This window comes from Acipenser ruthenus, chromosome 23 (assembly GCF_902713425.1).
Source record: "Acipenser ruthenus chromosome 23, fAciRut3.2 maternal haplotype, whole genome shotgun sequence".
NCBI lineage: Eukaryota > Metazoa > Chordata > Actinopteri > Acipenseriformes > Acipenseridae > Acipenser > Acipenser ruthenus.
In genome coordinates, this window is record NC_081211.1 from 23,550,779 (window position 1) to 23,573,985 (window position 23,207).

The 23,207-nt window shown below is 36.7% G+C and overlaps 1 protein-coding gene across 1 annotated transcript in view; it reads left to right on the forward strand.

Moving 5' to 3' along the window:
* Positions 1–15,119: 15,119 nt before the first annotated feature.
* LOC117413316 (serine/threonine-protein phosphatase 2A 55 kDa regulatory subunit B beta isoform-like) overlaps positions 15,120–23,207 on the forward strand; it is an 86,957-nt gene continuing 78,869 nt past the window's right edge. Inside the window, exons 1-2 of the mRNA XM_034908711.2 lie at positions 15,120–15,464; positions 15,551–15,628. Of these exons, the coding sequence (XP_034764602.2) occupies positions 15,455–15,464; positions 15,551–15,628 (88 nt within the window). The 5' untranslated portion in view covers positions 15,120–15,454. The remainder of the gene's footprint in view (positions 15,465–15,550; positions 15,629–23,207) is intronic.

Sequence of the window (23,207 nt, forward strand, 5' to 3'; positions counted from 1 at the left end):
GTCCTATGGACAGAGTCTCCCACCTCAGCTGTAGATCTCTGCAGTTCATCCAGAGTGATCATGGGCCTCTTGGCTGCATCTCTGATCAGTCTTCTCCTTGTATGAGCTGAAAGTTTAGAGGGACGGCCAGGTCTTGGTAGATTTGCAGTGGTCTGATACTCCTTCCATTTCAATATTATCGCTTGCACAGTGCTCCTTGGGATGTTTAAAGCTTGGGAAATCTTTTTGTATCCAAATCCGGCTTTAAACTTCTCCACAACAGTATCTCGGACCTGCCTGGTGTGTTCCTTGTTCTTCATGATGCTCTCTGCGCTTTAAACGGACCTCTGAGACTATCACAGTGCAGGTGCATTTATACGGAGACTTGATTACACACAGGTGGATTCTATTTATCATCATTAGTCATTTAGGTCAACATTGGATCATTCAGAGATCCTCACTGAACTTCTGGAGAGAGTTTGCTGCACTGAAAGTAAAGGGGCTGAATAATTTTGCACGCCCAATTTTTCAGTTTTTTATTTGTTAAAAAAGTTTGAAATATCCAATAAATTTCGTTCCACTTCATGATTGTGTCCCACTTGTTGTTGATTCTTCACAAAAAATTACAGTTTCATATCTTTATGTTTGAAGCCTGAAATGTGGCAAAAGGTCGCAAAGTTCAAGGGGGCCGAATACTTTCGCAAGGCACTGTATATATATATATATATATATATATTGCTTATATAATTTATCTGTATAGACTGTCAGTACCTGCTCCCTCTATTCTCGTTCCTACTCCAGTCGCTTTGACAGCCACTACCCAGATCTCGTTCTGGCTAACCCTCATAAGCTTATTTACTGCAACTGTACTTTTCTGTCTGCTCTCAATCATTCTCACTCATCACTCATCTTCTGCTCTGACGTATTCCCCTGCCTTATACCCCCCCAGCCTACCCCCCGATCCACTCTCTCACCAATCACTGCAGCACATCACTCCTCACCGGGGGCTGATCCGACTGGACTGCTATAAACTCACGAACCTTCCCCTCAGACACACACACCTTCCCTTCCCCCTTCACTGACCCTCACCTAGCTACTTCCTCTCGCCCCCTATTCTAACCCGCAGTGCCCTCTACAGTCCCTCAGGTCGCTACAATATACAACATATATATATATATATATATATATATATATATATATATATATATATATATATATATATATATGAAAAAAATAGTTTAGTTTATTACAATTACCCTTTTTTATTATCAAACTAATGAACCCCCCCGGAAGTCATTGTTATTGAAAAACACCGCTCTTGCATGACTGGGCCCAAGTACATCAGCGTCTCCCCCACGCCTGGCTGTACAGCGGCGATGAACCGTGAGCGTTTCCTGCTCGGAGCGGCTGGTGGAAGCAAAGGGGATTCCCCAGTGTCGGCAGCATTTGATTAAAAAAAAAAAAAACTTTAGCTTACATTGTATGATAACAGTTTTATTGTGTATTTAAAGCTTCCCACCCTGATAAAAAAATAAAATAAAATTAGAACATAAAAAAATTATATTCAAGTATAGCTGATAGCTGGAGCCCATGGAATTAATATTACCGGCATTCTAAGGTTTTTTTTTTTCACATGCTCCCACTGGTCTTATGAAAATAAAGCTGCTATAAACTTTAAAACACTCAATTCTTTTTAAAGCATCCCCTTTTAGACTTTAGGCCAAGATTTGCGGTTTATAAAGGTCATTTTCTTATAAAGGTCCTGTTTTAATCCTCTGGCATTAACACATTGATGTTAAAGAAAGTCTTTATTTTGAGGTGCAGTGCATTTTCATACATTGTGTCGGGGGTCCTGAGGAGCAGTTTGCTAGGGTTGAGAGTTGCAGACCTGTGTGGGTGGATGTGGATCACAAATGCAAATTAAACCGAGCTTCAGTCTCTCTGCACAAGCAGGACATGAACACAGATAGTGATCACGAGAATAAAGTCCCAGTGAAAAGCGCTTGTGCTAAAAGGAAAGTGTATCATTATCTGAGATTTAGGTCTACGTGTGGATTTCAAAAAGGATACCGCTACTTAATGTATATAATGTTTAGTAGTGCCTGTGTGCCCTGCCAGTGAGAAGACTGTGGAGCAGGTTTACCATGAGCTTCATGCGTGTCATTAAACTTAGTCAATTTAATTAAGCTTTAGCTGGGAAAAAAAATACGTTTTAGAAAAACATGCAATAAACAGCAATGAATGGATCAACATGAACACTGTTTATTGCATCCATTTTTCCTTGCTAAAGGTTAAGTGACTGGTAACCTTAAATGTAGGATTAGGGAAGTATCTCAAAAGAGCTAACTGCCTGGAATATTTGTTCTGTCAGTTTTATGAAGAGGAACGACACACCAACTTCTCAAATCAAGCATCATCGAGCGACATTGTTAAAGGTCATTTCTCATGAGTGGCATCAAACCGATACAACTCAAGATTCCAGGCAGCCTATTTCAGCCATGTGCTTACGAGTCAGTTTTCTTGAAATGTTTTCTTGTTTTATGTATTACTGGTAAAATATTATTGTTCATAGCTTTACGGTATTCTTTGCACTGTCCACACTGTACGACAGGTAACAGGCACAGCTGCACAGTACAGTATGAGGAGCAGGAGAATGATTTAAACTGCACGGTACAGTGTGAGGCGCAGAAGGATGATTTAAACTGCACAGTACAGTGTGAGGCGCAGAAGGATGATTTAAACTGCACAGTACAGTGTGAGGAGCAGAAGGATGATTTAAACTGCACAGTACAGTGTGAGGCGCAGAAGGATGATTTAAACTGCACAGTACAGTGTTAGGAGCAGAAGGATGATTTAAACTGCACAGTACAGTGTGAGGCGCAGAAGGATGATTTAAACTGCACAGTACAGTGTTAGGAGCAGAAGGATGATTTAAACTGCACAGTACAGTGTGAGGCGCAGAAGGATGATTTAAACTGCACAGTACAGTGTGAGGAGCAGAAGGATGATTTAAACTGCACAGTACAGTGTGAGGCGCAGAAGGATGATTTAAACTGCACAGTACAGTGTGAGGCGCAGAAGGATGATTTAAACTGCACAGTACAGTGTTAGGAGCAGAAGGATGATTTAAACTGCACAGTACAGTGTGAGGCGCAGAAGGATGATTTAAACTGCACAGTACAGTGTGAGGAGCAGAAGGATGATTTAAACTGCACAGTACAGTGTGAGGCGCAGAAGGATGATTTAAACTGCACAGTACAGTGTGAGGAGCAGGAGGATGATTTAAACTGCACAGTACAGTGTGAGGCGCAGGAGGATGATTTAAACTGCACAGTACAGTGTGAGGCGCAGAAGGATGATTTAAACTGCACAGTACAGTGTGAGGCGCAGAAGGATGATTTAAACTGCACAGTACAGTGTGAGGCGCAGAAGGATGATTTAAACTGCACAGTACAGTGTGAGGCGCAGAAGGATGATTTAAACTGCACAGTACAGTGTTAGGAGCAGAAGGATGATTTAAACTGCACGGTACAGTGTGAGGAGCAGGAGGATGATTTAAACTGCACAGTACAGTGTGAGGAGCAGGAGGATGATTTAAACTGCACAGTACAGTGTGAGGCGCAGAAGGATGATTTAAACTGCACAGTACAGTGTGAGGAGCAGAAGGATGATTTAAACTGCACAGTACAGTGTGAGGCGCAGAAGGATGATTTAAACTGCACAGTACAGTGTGAGGCGCAGAAGGATGATTTAAACTGCACGGTACAGTGTGAGGAGCAGGAGGATGATTTAAACTGCACAGTACAGTGTGAGGAGCAGGAGGATGATTTAAACTGCACAGTACAGTGTTAGGAGCAGAAGGATGATTTAAACTGCACAGTAGCGTTAGGAGCAGAGTTAACAAGGACCATAGATCAGTCTTCTTTGATTGTGATAACAAAACTATTTGGATGGAATTTGCGTCTCTAGTGTGGCAGAATTGATGCTATGCATGCTTACATTGGATTCTGGAGAAGGGGGGTTTGACAAAAAGAGTGCGAGAGCAGTGTATAAAAGCAGAACGAGGCACAAAATCGATTTTTAATGATATGTATGCAGTGCAATTCATACTGGGACAAATATTCAAACCAACACAGTATGAAATGTATTTGGTGGCAAAAATGACCTTTGTATTTGTTCATATAAGAGAATTAATCAAAAAAGGTATCAGACAAATAAAACCGATGCATAAAATGACGCCTGAAACACACTTAATCATTCTACTGTATATGAAATCTCTCCTATTTTAGTTTTGTGATATGGCATGAATTACACTTTTATTTTCTATATTAGAATATTCATTTACATTTTGAAGGAATATTTAAACATGATAACACATGTAATTCTTTTTATTCTAGTGACACATTGAAAACTAACACACTGGGACCAAATGCATAGTAGCACTCACAGCAAATGTTTGGCAGAACAAAATGTTTTCACATTTTCTTTTGATTATTTTGAGGTTTTGAACGAAATTCTGCTACACAGTGCTTGAAAAGCAGGCGAGCTTATCAACCCGTTGATAACAGCTGTCAGGATTTCCCCATATCAACCCATGGAGTTTACAGACAGGAAGCTCAGTATCGAGCACTTGACCATAATTTCCTTCTTGGGTGTCGCTTGGGGTTTTCTGAGAGCTCTTCCGTTGAAATACAGATGCTCTATCTGGCTGACAATTTGCATTAAATCTGCATTTTTTCAACATTTTAAACAATTTTTAAAAATACATTTTATTGCTAATCCTAATGCTTTTGTTCTTCTGCAAAAAGGGTACATTATTGAACTTGCATATTCCTGTGCAGTAAATGCAGCCCACTTTCAATTGAGCTAGGGATTAAGAAGGGACTTTCCACAGCTAAATGTGTGCTGGGTGTGTAAATGGAATATACGCCTATGCAAATGAGCAGTTCATCTGTTCCCTTATATACTTAAGTGTCTAAAAGAGAGAAACAGAGGTGGTATTTTTTTTTTTAAATATCTGTGACATCAGTAATTTTGATAGCTGATTCGGCTACAGCAGGCCAGAGCTCCAGTAGAGGTATCTAAATGAATCATCATTTTGTAAAGTTGGAGTAGCAAGTTTCATGTGAACAAAGAGGTGGAAGGAAAATGAAAGAAAAACTGAAGTTAAGAACAAGAGGACACACACATTTAAGCCACCTTCGCCCTGACTGCCTGTGAGTAAAAACTGGAAAAGATTACAAGTTTATTTCACGCAAGTGTTTCTCAGTATTATCACTGAGCATGTGCACAGCGTGACAGGAGCAGACTGTGCTTTCAATAATGAGGCTGGTAACACAGACAGATGAATGCGAAGCACTCACATAATTCCTGTCTTGTAATTCTGTTGTTTTAATGACACCATGGAATAATTTCTTAGACAGTAATTGTAACTGTTGGTGTTTTAACTGCAGGCTTTTATAAAGTTACACCAGGCAGATGTTTTAAAAGCTTATCTCTTGGTTTGCTTCTGTTTTTGTTACTGTTTGTCAGTAAGTGTTTTTGAAATTGTACAAAGCCTGGGCGCATTAAAATGGATCTGTAGCTTTAATAACTACAGCTTTTCTGTAATTAGTACGTAGTTAGGAAATAATTAGTTAGCTCAAATACTGTATTCATTTTAATCTCTTTGATTTATACAAATTGCATCTTCTAAAACATAAATCATATTCCCTAATCAATTTTCCTTTCTCGGTATTAATTAGGAAATAAATTACAACAAGCACTAATTAGGGAGCAAAGGAAAAATATATTTTTAAATATGCTTTGTTTTTACTAAAGCTATTTCAAATTCTATACATTGGTCAGTACAAACAAGTTATTGTATTGTTTAAATAATTCATACAGTAAGCAGTACCATTTGTTTGAAAAGTAAAATGCAGTATAATGCTTTTTTGGGGGGTGGGGGGCAACAGTTACTTTTTAATCGTGTACAACATGAATTCAGTTTTATTTGATATTCTGTAAAAGCCCTTTATTTATGGGCATGTTAAAGTGCAAATTGACTACGTGCTGAGGATGTCAAATAGATTATACATGAGAGGCCCTATTTTCAAAGCCTTTCCTCCATTCTTTAATGAACTCTTGTTCTTTGAACAGAGAATAAATCGTGTTAATGTTACAGAATGAAAAACCAAACACATTGAGAGTGCCTAGGAGGACTCCAAATATATGACTTAGTTGCTTGGTTCTAGTTTTGTGAACTTGACAGGTGGTGTACCTCTTTAAAATAAATAGGAGTGAATTAAAGACTGGGGTAAACACTTTGAAAATACAGCCTGAGTAGTTTACACATCAGAGAAGAGTATAGGCTTGGTCAACATTACATGCAGATCTTGTTGATCCTTTCAAATCATTCATCGAATATACTAGTTTAATTAGGAAAGATAATGTTCTACTAACTAATCCACTTTTACAGTAGAAAGGTTGCTGGCGACCATTTTATGTATAGTTTTTTATATGTTTTGGTAAAATTTAATTATTCTAATCAAACCAACCCTTTAGTACATTTTATGTGTCTGTGTATACAAAATGTATATGCATTCATTTTGCGATATCAATTTTGATTTTTAATTGCATTGCTGGAAAATATGTCGGCCAAATTAGTTGATTTTAGCAACCCACGTTAATGGAAAGAGACGTATAATTAGGACTTGAACTTTTCGTTTTTTATTTTCCAAATCTCTGCCTCCTTTTAAATGTTAGTTAGTAGTTGTTAAGCTGTCTCTGCATCGTAATAAAAGACAAAACTACTAATTAAAGACTAGGTTTAAGATTTTTTTTTCTTTGCTGCAAATCAAGGAGATTTTAAATGATGGACTTGCTGAAGAGAAAATCTGTCAGGACAACTCTGTTAAATGAGTGAAAATAACAAAAGCACAGTGATAAACTAGGAGACTGCAAGAATGAAATGCAATTAAGATCAGCGATGAGCAATTAACATAATCTGTTTCAAATAAAAATTAAGTGAAACAGACTAAGGCTCAGTCAAGATATGATGGTAAAAACCAGTGACACTGCTTTGTAATTAACAGCTTTTTCCGAGTTTAATTAGGAAACAGAATCAGCTCAAAATAAGTTTAAAGGGATCATGTGATCAAAAATAAAACCTGAAAACTTCAAGCCCCAAGTATATATCAGGATTATGAATGACAAAATATATCTTATTGTAATGCAAGACAAAATATATCTTTTTGTAATGCAAGACAAAATATCTTATTGTAATGCAATTCAGACTCCATTTTAGAAGGCTGATATACTTTCAGACCTAAGCTGACTTTTTAAATGCAATTGGATCAACAATTCAAAATGAAATACAGCATTTCTGACCATTGCAGCCACCGAACAATGTTATGGTGCCAGTGTTTCATCAATAAACTGATGCTTGAAATTGAAAAATGATATACAAAACAATACTGGCTGAGGAGCTAGTAATCGTGGCTTGTGTGGAATCATTAACAGTGATTTGTTTTCTGTCATTTTACTTTGCAAAAAAAGAAAGAATTACATTTTACATTTATGAAAAGGGGAGCCCTCTAAGTCAAATCACCATGTTGGGTCAGCTGAAAAAAACATCCACACCTGTAGTACTGTATAATAAGTGATGGACAATGAAATACAATAATCTAGAAACCTGCAAATCTGTTCACAAAACCCAACAATAGATCAGCTCCCTAAACACCCTGAAGGATTCCATCTGCAGTGTCTTTTGGAAGGAACCCAATGATAAAGGGCTACCATTTCACTATTACAAAGTGAGACTTTGTGAGCAGACAGAAGCCATGCAACACAATTACCTTTCGTGATGACAATACTGCAAAGGGAAGCCAACCTGATCAAAATGATGAAGCTTTCATACAAAACATGACTAATGTTCCTTATTTCAGATAGTCTGTATATTGTTAGATCCTTTCCAAAAAGCCAGCTATTGAATTATGAAAATCTAAACTACATACCCTTACTATAAGGCACGTGATAAATACATCCATTATGAAGAAAGAATGGAAAAATACCAGAGTACCAATAGCTGTCCCTTGCCAAGTGTTGCAAAGCTGTCATTGTGTAACTTCCTTTCACCAGCCTGTGCCTATCAGTGGACACTGTTCCTGTTTCATTACCATATAAAGGCTTCTTAAGTTCACAAGAATAAAACTGTGCACTGTTATAAATACAATCTATAAATCTCCATAAATCTACAGTACAAATTGAATTTATATAAGGAAACAAATACAACCAGCTATACATGGTAAGATTCTAATCCACAATATAAATCCACAAGCGAGAGGGGTTTACTCATGTCATCAGAACCCCAGATAAAATGGCCGGGTTACATGTACAGAACAGCATGCTCTATGTGTTGTAATTAGATCTGAGACATTTCTCTGGTTCCTCCAGTTTCTCACAGATAAACTCATAGTAGTTTTTTTTGGTCATTGTGTTGCTGCATTTTCATGCTCAATACATTATTCCTCCTCTTCGTAAGACAAAATTTCATATAAGAAATATATGTCTACTGTAGATAATAATAATGTTAAACTAGTATGGCTTATATTTGTCACCAGAGCCCTGATCTAAAATAAGACCGCCTGAGACACCCTTATTAATGTATAACTTGGCATACTGGATTTGTCATAATATATATGAAATAAAATGTTTTAGGTGGACATATATAGCCACTGATTTTTAATACCAGCTGTTAAATCACATCAGATAATACACATTTATTTAAAAGTAATTAATAAAATCAGTTGTTGTAAATGGTAACTGCTGTATTTACTCTGTTGTACAGAAATTTTGTTTCTAGCATGTCTTTGAGATTTTGCAAATCAAATAAACTAATATGATACAAACTTAATATTTCTTTACTCCTATTTTAGACATTTAAAGATTAGTATTAGTATTGAACAACAAACATGTTTGATGAAGGAAACCGTATCTTTGGTGTTAGAATTTTGATAAAGAACACACCTCTATGAATTTACATTACTTTTCTGAAAAGGATAAAAAAGAAGCAGAATTAAACTAGGTTCCAGCTAGTTCAAATAGTTTTATTTGCCTTTAGCACAAATCTATTATTATTATGAACTGTGTTGTCCTAACTCAAACACACTCAGACGTACAGACAAGAACCACTTAATTGAGAGGAAATGTAGAAATTATAACAGTATATATTTTCCAAGAAACAAATCAAGTTGTTGAGTCGGTCGACTCGGGAACAGACAACTACCAAAGCATTGTTAATGCAAGTATGAATAAAGCCCTCTGTATCCGTCCTCTGTAAAAGAGATGATTCTATTGCACTTTGGTCAGCAAAGTCTCATTTTAAAAACAGGCTAGGTGTATGTAGAGATACATTCGCTTTCTCAATACGAGACAAGGAAAGAAAGAACCACAGGTTTAGGACACGGCTAAAAACATGTCTGAGAGTTTGCAAACAAGTAGGGTTATCTGGAGATACAGAGCCAGATTTGAACAAAGACAACCTGGCTGTATCTTATCAAATAGCGTCATACTATGTACTGGGGTTTTATGGAACATGATACAGGTAAATGTTAAGCTAGCTTGTGATTCTGGATGTGTTGACCTACTTCTTAACATTACTACACATGAGAACGCTCAGTTTAAAAAGGTTGGTGTGGCTGTTTTTAGATCTGCCACTGTTTAGACCTTTTGTCGTTTCCAGAATTGTTTTCCTGTATATTATGTATCACTACAAAGCCATTTATGAATGCTGTTTCGTTGATATTTCAAATTCTTGTTTTATTTCCATATCTCAGATTCATTCATGTGGAACATTTGTATAAAACCACCCATTGTGTAAGTTAATTAGCAGTGTTTCAAACACACGCTAGAACAAAACCGAGCTATTGAACAGAATGTATTAATCTTTAAACATGTTTTTCATAAGGGAGTTCAGTTATATTGAAGTTAAGTAATGGGTCTGGCAAGCTCACAAAGAAAACAAGAGCTGGATAAATGATTTATGTTCTTTAATTAATATTGACTGCTGAGCCATCTGTCATTCTTCATTATAATTACAGTTGTTATTTTTTACAGCTTTTGTGTATCAGACTAGTTTTATTGTTTGAATATATTATAGTTAACCAAATACTTTTTTGTTAACAAAAAATAGGGATGGTGTCTTTGGTTAAGGTATAGCTGCACATAGTACTTTTATTGGGGTTGGATAGTGCATGGTAATTGCACTGCTATGTAATTACAGTGTAATAATGACATGAGTATCACTGCAAAAACAGCATTAGAAAGAATGTTTCTGTTAGGACTATTAGGATATAAAAACGCTGTAAAAGATGAGTACACTGGCACCAGACCTGCTTCCCCAAGTACAAAACGTATGTGAATGACCAGCAAGTGACACATGCATGGAGGTGTGTAAAAGTGGAGCAACACTGGCACTGTAGAAAACAGGGGCAACTGAGTCAAGTGGAACATACCGAAGAGAGAACACAAAGAGAGGGTGTGTGTGAACTATTCATGAAACATAATGAAAAAGAACATTTATTTGCACATTTATTTAAGATGCTCCATTGAGATTGCTTATGTCAGGCCCAATGTTTTGATCTAATACAGATCTTTATCAGGAGGGCTGGTGTAAAACAAGTTTGGTTTTGGCTGTTTTTCGTTGGCTAGCATCACAGGAACCCACGCACCAACACACCACAGTCCTGTGAAGTAAAAAGAAGAAAACCCGTTTGTGCAAGGCATTTGGTTTTCACAGCTCTCGATGTAATACCCAGCACATGTAAACTGCTCATTACAGAGCCTTTCAATGGAGAGATTTCTCGAGCTCGTTGGACTTCATGAAGCTTTCAGCAGTTTTGTATGTGGTGTAATTGTTTAATATTCAACATGACTACTGTGGTGATGTTACTGATGATGCAGATGACCACAATCATGTGACAGGAAGAGGAAATTAGGTATATTGTAGTGCATTGTTATTGGATGAGACGAAACACATATAGCCATGAAGTAACAGGAAGAGAGGCAGTCTAAAGACTTTTTTGAAAGTTTCGTACCAGCACTGAAGTGGGTGTTACAACCAGCTATGGTGAGATATCTCTTCTGTTAGTGTGTTTGTTTCTTTATTTTTATTTTTAATGCATGGCCATTCTGCATACTCACAGTAAGAAAACCTGTAACATCTCAAAAGTCAAAATATGTCTATTGTTGGGGAGAAATGCTATTATTCGCTGTGCACTGTGAAACTTTTTAATCATTTACTCTGATAGATAATGAATTTGTCCGATTAACAACTTGTACAGAGAGATTGAGGCTCTCATATTCAATGGAATGTGTGTTGGGCACGTGGTTTTTGTGCATGCGTGTGACTTGGTGTAAGGAGTGATCATGGCTTGTGTGGGTTCTTTACATGTGTGTTTTGTGGGGTATGAAGCAGGCTGTGGTTATGTTTTTATGAGGCTGGGGTTTATCCCACATTTTCCCAGTGTGCCCTGATCATCACTGATAACTTTATTTTTTCTCTGATTAACCTTTTTCTCTGACAATACAAAGAAAACATATCGAAGACATTTCTGCACACCAGCATCGACAGGCAATGAAGGAAGCATTTTTGAAAACTAGTTTGAAGAGGTATGTGAAAATAAGAACTGAAATGAGCTCTCAGCTTTGAGAACTGAATTCCATGGGTTTTAATATCAACTCCGACCCACGGAGCTCAGTTCTACAGCTTGGATGCTTATCATAGCATCAATTGTAACAAAAGACTACAGAAACAAGCACAGGCAAGTTCTTCTTTTTGGTTCCAAATGATTACAATGGAGAACTAAGTAATTTGATCATTACAGGGTATACAGCTATGGCCAAAAGTTTTGCATCACCTATAATTTTAGGACTGTGACATAAATCTATATGAACATGTAATCAAAGAAACTACAAAATGCTATTGCAAAAGTCTACCGGAAGCCATAATAGTAGTACAGTATTTCATGTTAGATTTTGAAATTATTAAATTGTTGTCAGCATATGGAAAACTACAAAGTATTAATTCAATATGTTAACGTAACATTATTCAGCAGGTGTCATTCGACTATGAAGCAAAACGAGTTAATTCTGTAGGGTGATGCAAAACCTCTGGCCATAGCTGTGCTAGGACGAGGGAATCATTACAAGAGGATGCATGGTCAGTTACAAAAAGTGTAGAATAAGACTGCATGCTCAAAAAAATCTGAAAAAACTCTCAAATGTAATCCCAGCTTCCTTTCACTCAGCAGTTATCTTTTTCCATTCTGCCTCTCCATGTCATTTTTTTTAGATTCAAGAATCATTCTGTCATTGTATTCAAACTGGTTTCTTAATCCATTCAAAATGTATGTGAGTCAGTTGAGTGATTCAGATTGCTTGATTTACTAAATGCACTTTATGACTGCAAAAGCATGTATTTATAATGCAATACAAAAGAATTCAACAGAAAAATAGCGCATTACAAACTTATGCTACATAATGAATGTTTTTTTTTACAGAATATGAACATCTCTAATTTAAACGTACCGTATTATCATCTATGTTATAGCCCCTCCTTAATATACATTAGTTGTACAAGTATCTGATACAAATGTGTTAATACATGTGTTATAAAGCATGTTATAAACACTATTACACAGCGATTAATAATAATGAAATAATATAGCTATGCAGTGCTGTAAGAATGTAACTAATGCCTTTATAAGAAACCTATAAACAATTTATAACATGTCATGATGCTGTTCACTAGTAATGTGCAATTAAAATGTTACTCTAATAAAATGTTCATAATTATCAAAACGCATTGGTTTCATTTATGAATTCCCACAAACAGTTCCTCATATAAGAAAGCTGGAGGATGCAATGTATGTATATTAAGACAAAACAAAAGCACATTTATTCATATCAGAGCAGAAGACACAGACTGTCAAAATGTAAAATATGAAGACCCAAAGACATATTTTTTTTTAAATTATTACATACCATGAAGAACAAAGGGTCCATGACTAGGCCATCAGCTGCTGTTCATGATATGAAGGCAGCCACTCTGCTCCTTCCTAAACGGTGTGTTAGCAAGACAATGCCGTGTGACACTAATCTCTGTATTAGTCATCTTCAACAGTCTTTTAAATGGCACGGCTATTGATTAGGTTTTGACTTGTACAGACTGACAACTCCTACAGCAGACACTCACCAGCACACAACTCCAAGCTAAGAATAACATGATACTGCATCTCGCAGAACATTGAAAATCTAAAGAATTAGTACACGGAATAATATTAAAGGTGGCATTCCACTTCATTAGCTGTGCAGAAAGGTATTAGGAATAACAACGGCAATAATAAAACATTTTTTAAAACGTTTGCCAACTTTTAGACTGCCTATAAAAAATGATCGCAAGATAGAATAGCAGCAATACCTTTGGAATCTCCCTCTTGTGGTCACAGCTGTACATTGCAGTTTAATCTTCTGGTTTTATTACTTGTCCCCATCAGCACGTCTTTAAAACAACAAATGATATTTTATTAGACTCCTGGTAAAAGGCAATGTGATCTATACTGCATTCACTTAATAATGAAGCAAACTGGTAAAACAAGAAATAGCACAAGGGCAAGATATATCTTTGTATGTTTTTTTTTTTTTTTTAAATTACTGATCACGATTACATGTTGCAGTGTGGAGTAGTGGTTAGGGCTCTGGACTCTTGACCGGAGGGTTGTGGGTTCAATCCCCAGTGGTGGACACTGCTGTTGTACCCTTGAGCAAGGTACTTTACCTAGATTGCTCCAGTAAAAACCCAACTGTATAAATGGGTAATTGTATGTAAAAATAATGTGATATCTGTATAATGTGAAATTATGTATAATGTGATATCTTGTAACAATTGTAAGTCGCCCTGGATAAGGGCGTCTGCTAAGAAATAAATAATATTAATGTTTCATTGTTTAGCAATCGTTCTTCTGGTAATGTACTTTTTCCAGTTTTTGGAGGCCCAGAGGTGAGTTTCTCTTAAAAAAGCAGTGCCATCACTGATATCACTGCCAGTACTATTCTGACATAAATCTGGGCTCCAGCACAGTGGTACTGACTAGTTAGCAAGCAAACAGTGCAAGCAATTCACACACAACCTACAACATCTTAACAGTATTCACATTCTATAGCAAAGAAACATCAAGTTTAAAACTCCATTTGCACCACAGCACACAGCAGCATCTTCTATTAAATCTGTAACTCCCACCAGAGCCCCTTTCTAAAGGGATGAATACAGTTTTCTGATTAAATAAATACAAACTGCGAGGATTGTTGAGTAAGAATCCATTTCGCAGCCAGATAACTGACATTTTCTTCACCTCGCCTTGTTATTTTCACACTTGGTAATGTATTCCTGCATTAACACGCCTGGAAACCTATTTGTCATCAAAACAAGCTTTTTTTTTAATGTGCCTGCTATAGGACTCGACCCTGCCTAAAGTGTAGTTGTTGTAAAAATCATAGTGTGAAAGAGTACAGTATAGTACTATACAGGCAACACTGCACTGTCCTGCCTATGACAAGGGAACAGCTAGCTACTAAGTGTGTCCTAACCCCCGGGTGTATGGAGGCTTTCTGTCTGTCTGTATGTAACACTTTCTATTGCATATGCATTTCACAACCACAAAACTGCAGTATAGGGTTCATATTTTAGGTGCAACAAAAACAGTATTTCATGTTTCATTCTCTCACTCAGAATCTGAGAGGCGCTGGCTAATTCATTCTTTTGCTTGAGTACAAACATTGAGTGAAAAAAATGACATTAAATAACCGTGGAGCGATATTTCAACGAATACAAATGTATATTAATAGTATAATATTAATAACACTAGTAACACTGTAGTATACAATACTGGTAAAAAAAAAAAAAAAGTGAATTGAATAGGATTCTGTATTCCAGTTTAATCGTGTTTAATTAAACAGAAGAAGTTTTTATTGATTTATTTTGTATCCATTGTGTCGCTGTGATATTGTAACTATCGAGGTCACTAATTAATTGGACCTGTTATGTCCAAGGACGATGCATGAACGCAATCCCACGCTCGACACCCAGCTACTATCACTCCGAGACGCAACTGCATCGACCAATTAAAATAATAACCCTATCGACTACGCAGCCTGATTAGATCTCCTGCGCGACTCTCTTATCTGACACGAGCCCTTAGCAAAGCAGGCTGCGCGTGTCTCCTGTGCTCTTGTTTCTGTATCATCTTCAGTCAGCAGTGGAAAGGTGGACTGACGGCTCTCTTTGCGCCATTTTGAAATGAGATTAAACTGGTAGTGTCAGAGCATCTCTACAGTATTTGCAAACAAGCAGGTATCGATGCAGAAGTCACACCCACGCCCATTTAGGAGAATTAACTAATTACGGACAGCAGAGGAAATAACACCTTCGTCGGGAAAAATGATCCCTGGTATGACACCTGCATATTCCTGCCTATATGTTTGCAAGGTATACACACCGATGGGCTAATTATAACTTTACACCTGTTTCACGCAGGATTTGGAGGCAACGCAAAGGACCCGCAGTGGTGCTTTGCTCAGGTGAAAGGTACCATTGAGGTACACGTCACGGAAGGTAAGTTATTGGGATGTTTGAGTTTTATCCCCAAAAAAATTTAATTAAATGACAATATCATTGTGCCATAGTCTTTTATATCATCACTAGTAGTAATTGTAAGATTGTATGTAACCTGTGCACGAATGCAATATATGTGTTATCTTTTTTCTTTACTGCTATATTCATACAGCTAGTAATACATGTTTGGAAATTTGTATAGAATAGAAATATATTAAAAGATAACTTATTTTTATTTGGTTTCTTACAACATCTTTACATAGAAAGAAAGCAATAAATTGCAGAATGTATGGCAAATTTCAACAGGGCTTTTGGGGCTGAAACTGCAAGCTGTTGCTTGAAAAGCTTAAGAGAAATAAACTTTTAATAGGATTAATTATTCTATGGTATTATATATATATATATATATATATATATATATATATATATATATATATATATATATATATATATATATATTGCTGGGTTTACTGTTAGCAAGTTGTTTATTTCATTAAAAAAAAAAAACTTGTTATTTGCCAGTTTCTTGAACTTCAAGCTGTTTCCATGGAAACCTGCATTGATCCACTCAGGGAAGACTAGCTGACTTCTCTCTTCAAGCACAGTATACTACCCTGATGCTTAAATCGTGATGGGTCATAAATTTGCTAGAAATCTGTGATGCACTGTATTTCCAGTGTGTGTGCAGGCATTTCTTATTCTATACTGGAGGGAGATTATACAAGACTTTTCTAATGTGAAATGACACATGAAGGTGTAATCGCTTATTGTAACATTTCCATTCATGTTCCCTGATAGGATGCTAAAGTGTGGGTTCTGTTTTAATTGATGCAATGTCCTAAGGGGGGTGAGCTACTAAAGTAACAGCACCATGCAGAGAACAACCATTCTGTATCCGTGATGCTTTTATTTGGCTGTGCAGATGAGCAGCCATAAACTACACTGGAGTGTGAAGATATCAGACTAAGGAAATAAAACCGGCTATGTTTCTTAGGTCATTCACAGTGGAATTGCATCTCACATACAGAGTGATTGAGTTTAATATAATTAGTAAGGTTTACACTCAAAAGAAGTAAAGTTATAATCACAGTATGCTGTTTATAGAGTGGATGAGCTCACAAAACAGGTGTTTTAACCGAGTCTCTTTAATGAACAGCTTGGATCCATAATGTTCACCTGGCGTAGGCTAATGATACACAAATAACACACTGTAAATGATATTTGAAGTTACCTCGTTATCTTGTTTGTATAACACAAGTGTTTTCTTATAAAAACAAAAGGCCCAATTAGCACGGGTCAAACACTGGTATGTGTTGAGGTTCAGACAAAGCACACAAATATTTTTTTTCCCCATTGTGCTGCTGAATATGTTGGAACTTTAAACAAATACACTGTTGAATTGCAAATTGAAAGGCACGAAAATACGTTGGCTACAAGGCTTGCTTGTGATTAGCAATGACACTATTGATTTCCTGTTATGCCAAAATATGGCTTAAAAACAAATTTAAAGCCGTTGAAGTAAAACTGCAACACCTTGAAGAGTGTCTCGTAATGTGGTACTGTGCACACGGTGGTATACCCAGGTTACTTAACAAAAACAATCCTGATTAGTTATACCATGATAAATATTCATCAGTGCTGAAAATAAACCGTTCAGAAGGTTCATGTTTATGAATACATTGTGTAGCAACACTAAACGATGCGAGATGGGGGAGGAAGGCAAAGCTTTGCTATGGTGATGACTCCAGGATAAAACCCCAAATAAATTAGATTTCAGTTTTGAAAACCCAGGGACATTTTATAAGCCGCAGGCTGCTTAAAAGTAGATTGATTTTCGGATGCTACTTTTCCTACAGTCGGCTGTAATCAGCCCTGTAGTTCTATGCTATTATTACATGAGTATACCTCAAGTTATGGCACTAGCTAGAGTGAAGCAAGTATGACAGTTGGTGATCTTGTGTAGGAAATAGAACACTTTCCTGTTTAAAAGTACAATCAAACAAAAACACTCAACTATTACAGTTGAGCTTGCACTGTGAATGTCAGGTGTTTTCACAAGATGGCACTGTGATCGATTCAGAAGTGAAGAATGAATTCACTAATGTGCACTATCAACAGGTGGCACAAGGAAACACACAGTGAGGAAGTACGGAGTTTGTCAGGAATGTTTACACAAAAATATTATTTATGTATGCAAAATGAAATAAACTATGGCTGCTTCTCAGAACCTCATTAGCCAAATCCGATTCTGAGTTATCCTGAGTATTATAAATTATTTAATATCGTATTTAATACCTGTATAATTCTCTAATGTTGTTTCTGTTTCTCCAGAATCAGAATACATTTATTTTTTTTGATTGGTTAGTAAACATTATCTGAGCAGAAACCGCAATAGAGAACGATACAGAACAACAGTGTATTCAACAGAAAGGAAACTCAATTTTAGCATTAATATAGAAGGTTAAAAAGGCATTCTATTTTTATAACTCAGTTTCTATTTGTACGCCTGTTCTGGAGTGTTTGAAGCGATGAATCAATGGCAGGTGGCTCTCGTTTATTTCTGTTACAGGGAGGGATGCTGATTGCCCTCTGCAGTCTCCAAAGCTGAAACTGAATTAATTCAGAACACTGGTGACAAGTTTCAGAAGCACTTCCTGTTAAAATGTCAGTTTGCACTGGAGTCTTGAAACCAGGCCACTGAAGCTTGAACAGAAAATAAAAAACAGTCAGAGGATTTTAAATTATTAATATTGATTAATAGGTTAATAGACTCCCGTTGCATAGCGGGTTAAGCCATTTTAGGCTTTACGTTGAGCTTAATTAGTGCTTTACTCGATAATCAGGTGTAGTTGCCTGGTGCCACTTTAAAAGCATTTTCTACACATTGAAAATGGTTGTTGTGTACTACGTTACAGTTAAAATGGAAACAACTGAAATTATGCATCCCATGAAAACGTGATCTATCAAGCAATTATACTGACAAGCTTTTCTTATGCCTCGTTAAAAAGATCAGTGAAGATTTGTATATGGCCCATCACTGGCTTGTATAAATCATTCCATATTAAACCTATCAGTCTCCACAGTTGCCCTTTATGAAACCCAGTGTAATTGAGAAGTATTGAGGAAGTAATCACATTCCACAGCTTGCTGTTCAGAGTGTTACGCGCTGGTTGTGATAAAGCGATTCTTATTCTCTGGTTTATTAAAGTAAGGAAGGCCTCCATTTCGGTCAATATTCGTAGAAGCCTGTGCAAGATACAATTATAAACGAATTACCTGCATAGCTCACAAGCAAGCAATTATATCAGCTTACACCACATGTAAGCCTCTTAAAAACAATGTGAAACAGCCAGGCGCACACTGTTATACAAGCTGTTGCCTGGGTGTATGATTTTGATGGCATACACTCAATAAATCAGCAGCTATGGTACCCTGAATTTCACTACAGAAGTCAGACTCCATAATGGCAGTGCATCACACAAAACTGCCCGTTTACATGCACACATTATTCTTATTGTTATTATTTTTTATTTTAGAACGACTGTAACTCATTCAAACTGGATGTAAAGAACCGTGTTTCTTACATCTTCAGACACTTGGTTTGTGGGGGAGGGAGGCAAAAATAAAGTACTTGTTATGTGAATAACACATTTTAAGCATCTTTAGTTACTTGCTGGAGGAAAACTTGATCTCTAGGGAAGGTTAGGTTAACAAGGTCAGAGTTCACTTGCTGGATGGCTCTTTTTAAATTAACCATCATGCCCTGTTTCAACATGTATTATTCATAGTGCTCACTCTTTTTGCTTGCATAGTACTGTATATACATTTCTGCACCAAAGTGTGAACCACAGGCGCTTCATGTAGACATGTGATGTAAATGGCTCTTTTTTGATTATGTTTTTTTTTTTTTTTTAATCATAAGTATAGTAGGCAGCAGCAGAATTACCTCTGTAGTCTTATAGGGGGAACATTTTAATTAAAAATAAAAAAAACATATTTGAGTACTTCAGATTTCTGGTACTCTACTACTAATGTACTAATTCAATGACAGGATAAGTAAAACCTGTTTCTCTACTGTAGTCTGTAGGGTAGTGAAATACCCACACTAAGTCTTTCCTGGTTGTCACCTCTATGAATTGAATACATCACTGCTGATTAATGTATTACATTTTTTTTTTACGAGTAACACATCTTTATCTAAGATGTCCGAAAATGTTTTGGGATATTGAATTCAGCCAAGAAAGCTAATTTAAAATGATGACAATTATAGTGTTCAGAATTCTATGTTTTCCAAAAGCACTGTGTTTACTTGACTTTTGAAATCTAAATTCCTTTTCACAGATCAGAATTGATCTGGTCATGTAAACACACTGTCTGTTTGCTTGCTAGTGGTGCGCATCCTAAAAAGAGATATGTCTTTTCTCTTGTGTGTTTGTTTAAATTCAAGCTTGGCAATGCATTCCTATGAGTTCAATGTTACAAAATTGCTGTGTGGACCTGGAAAAGAGAGCAGCAATACATAATGTCATCAGGCCTTAATATTTTGGTTTCCCTAAAGGTTTTTTTTTTTTTTTTTTTGCGTTTTAATTATTTATTGCTGATAATGCTGCAATATGACAGTATTTTGGTCAAAAAGCTAGACAAGCTGGTAAGGCCTTATTGGTTATATTTTTCATTGAAGAATCTTTTTTTACATCCCCTGGGGGCTTCTGTAGTTTAATTGAAAACATCAGACAGCGTTTGTTGATTTCTGATCCTGACTAAACCAATGGGATTGCTAATGTTGGTTTTTCAGATGTTGTTGGATTGCTATGTGTCAGTCTGCTAATTTCCCATTTAATTATGTTCTGAAATCCTGGTGATGTAGTCCCCAGTCACAGACAATTGGATTCTGCCAGAATGGAAGGATCAGAAAACCTAAGAGTCAGCATTTTTACATGGTACATAAAATCCAGTTTGAATCCGAATACAAAGCACTGGATTCAGAAATCTGGTCATGTAAGTTTCCTGCCTGAACTTCAAATTGCTTTACATTTCTTTTGATGCTAAAGATGAAATGAGCAAATCATAAATATTTATATACCAGTCCAAGTACTTGTGCTAAAACACATTTGAAGATTTTTTTTTATTACTGTGCTTACCGCTTAAGCCACTTGCAAGTTACTATGTGGCTTCACATATTAAAAAAGGTGTGCACTTTATTGTTCTCTTGATTTTGTAAAAAATCAATTCTACCTTCTGAAAGAACTCCTTGCTGTTCATGTACTGTAGTACAAAATGTCTAAAGCACCGATTGACTTTGAAGCAAGGTGTCATAGGTGTGTTCAACCCCAGTGGTGAATGAATGCACTGAACTGTGACCTTGATTATGTTATATTGGAACCTCCAATTAACCCCAAATTGCTTATCGCAGGAAAAACATGGCTCCTTGCCTACAGAGAGTTGGGCATTGCTGGCTATAAACCGATCTTCACCTCAACATTTCCTGATACTTCCACAGGGTGTGTGCATTGTCAAGTTCTTTCCAGCTGGCTCACTCTCACAAAAAGAAGGCAGATATATACAAACACTTTTGTCTGTGGTTCCGCAGCATTTCCTCCATTTGTCTCCCGAGCGACATTTTAATTATAACCCCCGTTAGTCAGTTTCCTTGTATTAAAGCATTGTTTAAAGTATAAAAGTCGTGTTTTGATCTTGTTCCTGTAAACTGAAACTGTTTCTTTTTTTTTTACATATACTTGTGAGTGAGGCTTTGTATACATTTGGCTTTTAACAGTTGCATTAAGTGCACTGTGGTTAAACCTGTAGCTGTACAATGTAGCTATTACACTTGTAGACTAATTACAGTGCTATAAGGTGACTTAAACGCGTAAACACTTAAAAATCGACTCAGCCTGAGTGGTTTGATGTTGTGGGTGTAAAGCATTTCACTGTATCACACTCCATACTATATTGTGTGACTCAGACTGGCATATTTTTATATTTGGGGGTGTACAAATAAATTCCAGCATTATCATTTGTGTTCAAATAATATTGCACTGCTGGGTGTAGTCTTTGTTTGTCCTTAGATTTCGTTTCAAGATTTGCAATGCCATGGTTTTTAGCTCCTGTGCTCATGGTGGTATAAGGGAGATGGTTTGTCAAGGATTGTCAAGCACTGAAACTAAGGGAATTGTGGGATCAAACCCATGGTCAACTACTGAGGGCCACTCCAACCTAACAATCTTTTATCCCTCAAGACACACAAAGGCAACTACACTATTACAGTACGTTGTTCTGTTAAAATGCATTCATGCGTTTTACTAATAACATACAGATTCAGATCAGAAGTCAGAAGTCTGTAGTAACAGTTTATTATGACTACGTCTGTTATTTTCAGAAACAGCGCTGTTAAATTCTGATCGCTTGCACATATAAATGTGTAGGGAATATAATTTCCAGACATCAGTGGCACTTTGGGAGAGACAGTAAAATAGAGACCTCTTGTCAAAGGTACAGAAAAGGTTAAATAAGTACTGTACAGAAACATTTAGGTGTGGTTGTCTCTCAAAACATTGACCGGACTTTAAAATAAATGTAGAGGAATATATCAAAGAAATAATAAGAATAAAAAAAAGAAAAAAGGACAAGTTTGATGGATTCCAGACATGTTAGTACTGTGCGCATTGATGAAGACAGCTCAGGGAAGCAGTGCAGTCATGTGAGTGACATTACAGGAGCGCTGTAGCCCACATAAACTGGTCTTAAAATTCAAAACCCCTGCTTGGAAACTGTACCGTTGTGTATGAATATCCCCCTGAGATAATACCACTGAGAACCGGCTTGATTGTCTCAAGTCTAAACGATCCAGTTCAAGTTTTGTGTTGTTTTACATCGAAAAGCAAAGCATCTGTCTGCTTTTCACCATGAAGGTGGAGATTAATGGGGGTTTATGGCCTGCAAGTGAATTCATAAAATAGATTATAGCAAAAACCTGTACTTTGCCGCTATAAATCTGTGTAAAGAATATAGTTAAGATTGAATTAAATTTCACATTTAAGGGCCTATTACATCATTCATTGTATAAGTGAGTATCAGTGCCATTACTGTTGTCTTCAGGGCACGCACTATACGTAAAAGTTGTGAATTCATTGAAATGTTTTAAAAATGATAATTAAAGTCGTAAAAGGTGCACCTTGCCCTAGTAGCTCACCAGTCTCTGGTTGCTGGGCAGCTGTGCTACTCTGCTCTTCTCTTTTTCACTGAATGGCATCTCTGACATGGTAGATGTTGGAATGTGGGTTAGTTTGTATGGGTGGTCAACCTCCAAGGAAAGTCAGGGTACACAGTGTCGGTCTTGGTGTTAGTGTCTCAGCTTGGTGTTAGTATAGTGTCATTATGTTAAGAATGAAAGTTGGATAACGCTTTGTACTGCAGTATATTTCAGTGAGTTCCCCTGCTTGACCAAGCAGTGAACAATTTAAAGCACACAACAGCGTGTTTGTTTTTATGTGTTGTGTTTATTTCATTAATTAATGGTGGTATGCCTTTAATGGTATCCATTTCATTCACGCTTTTTAACCGTGCTACCCTACTACAT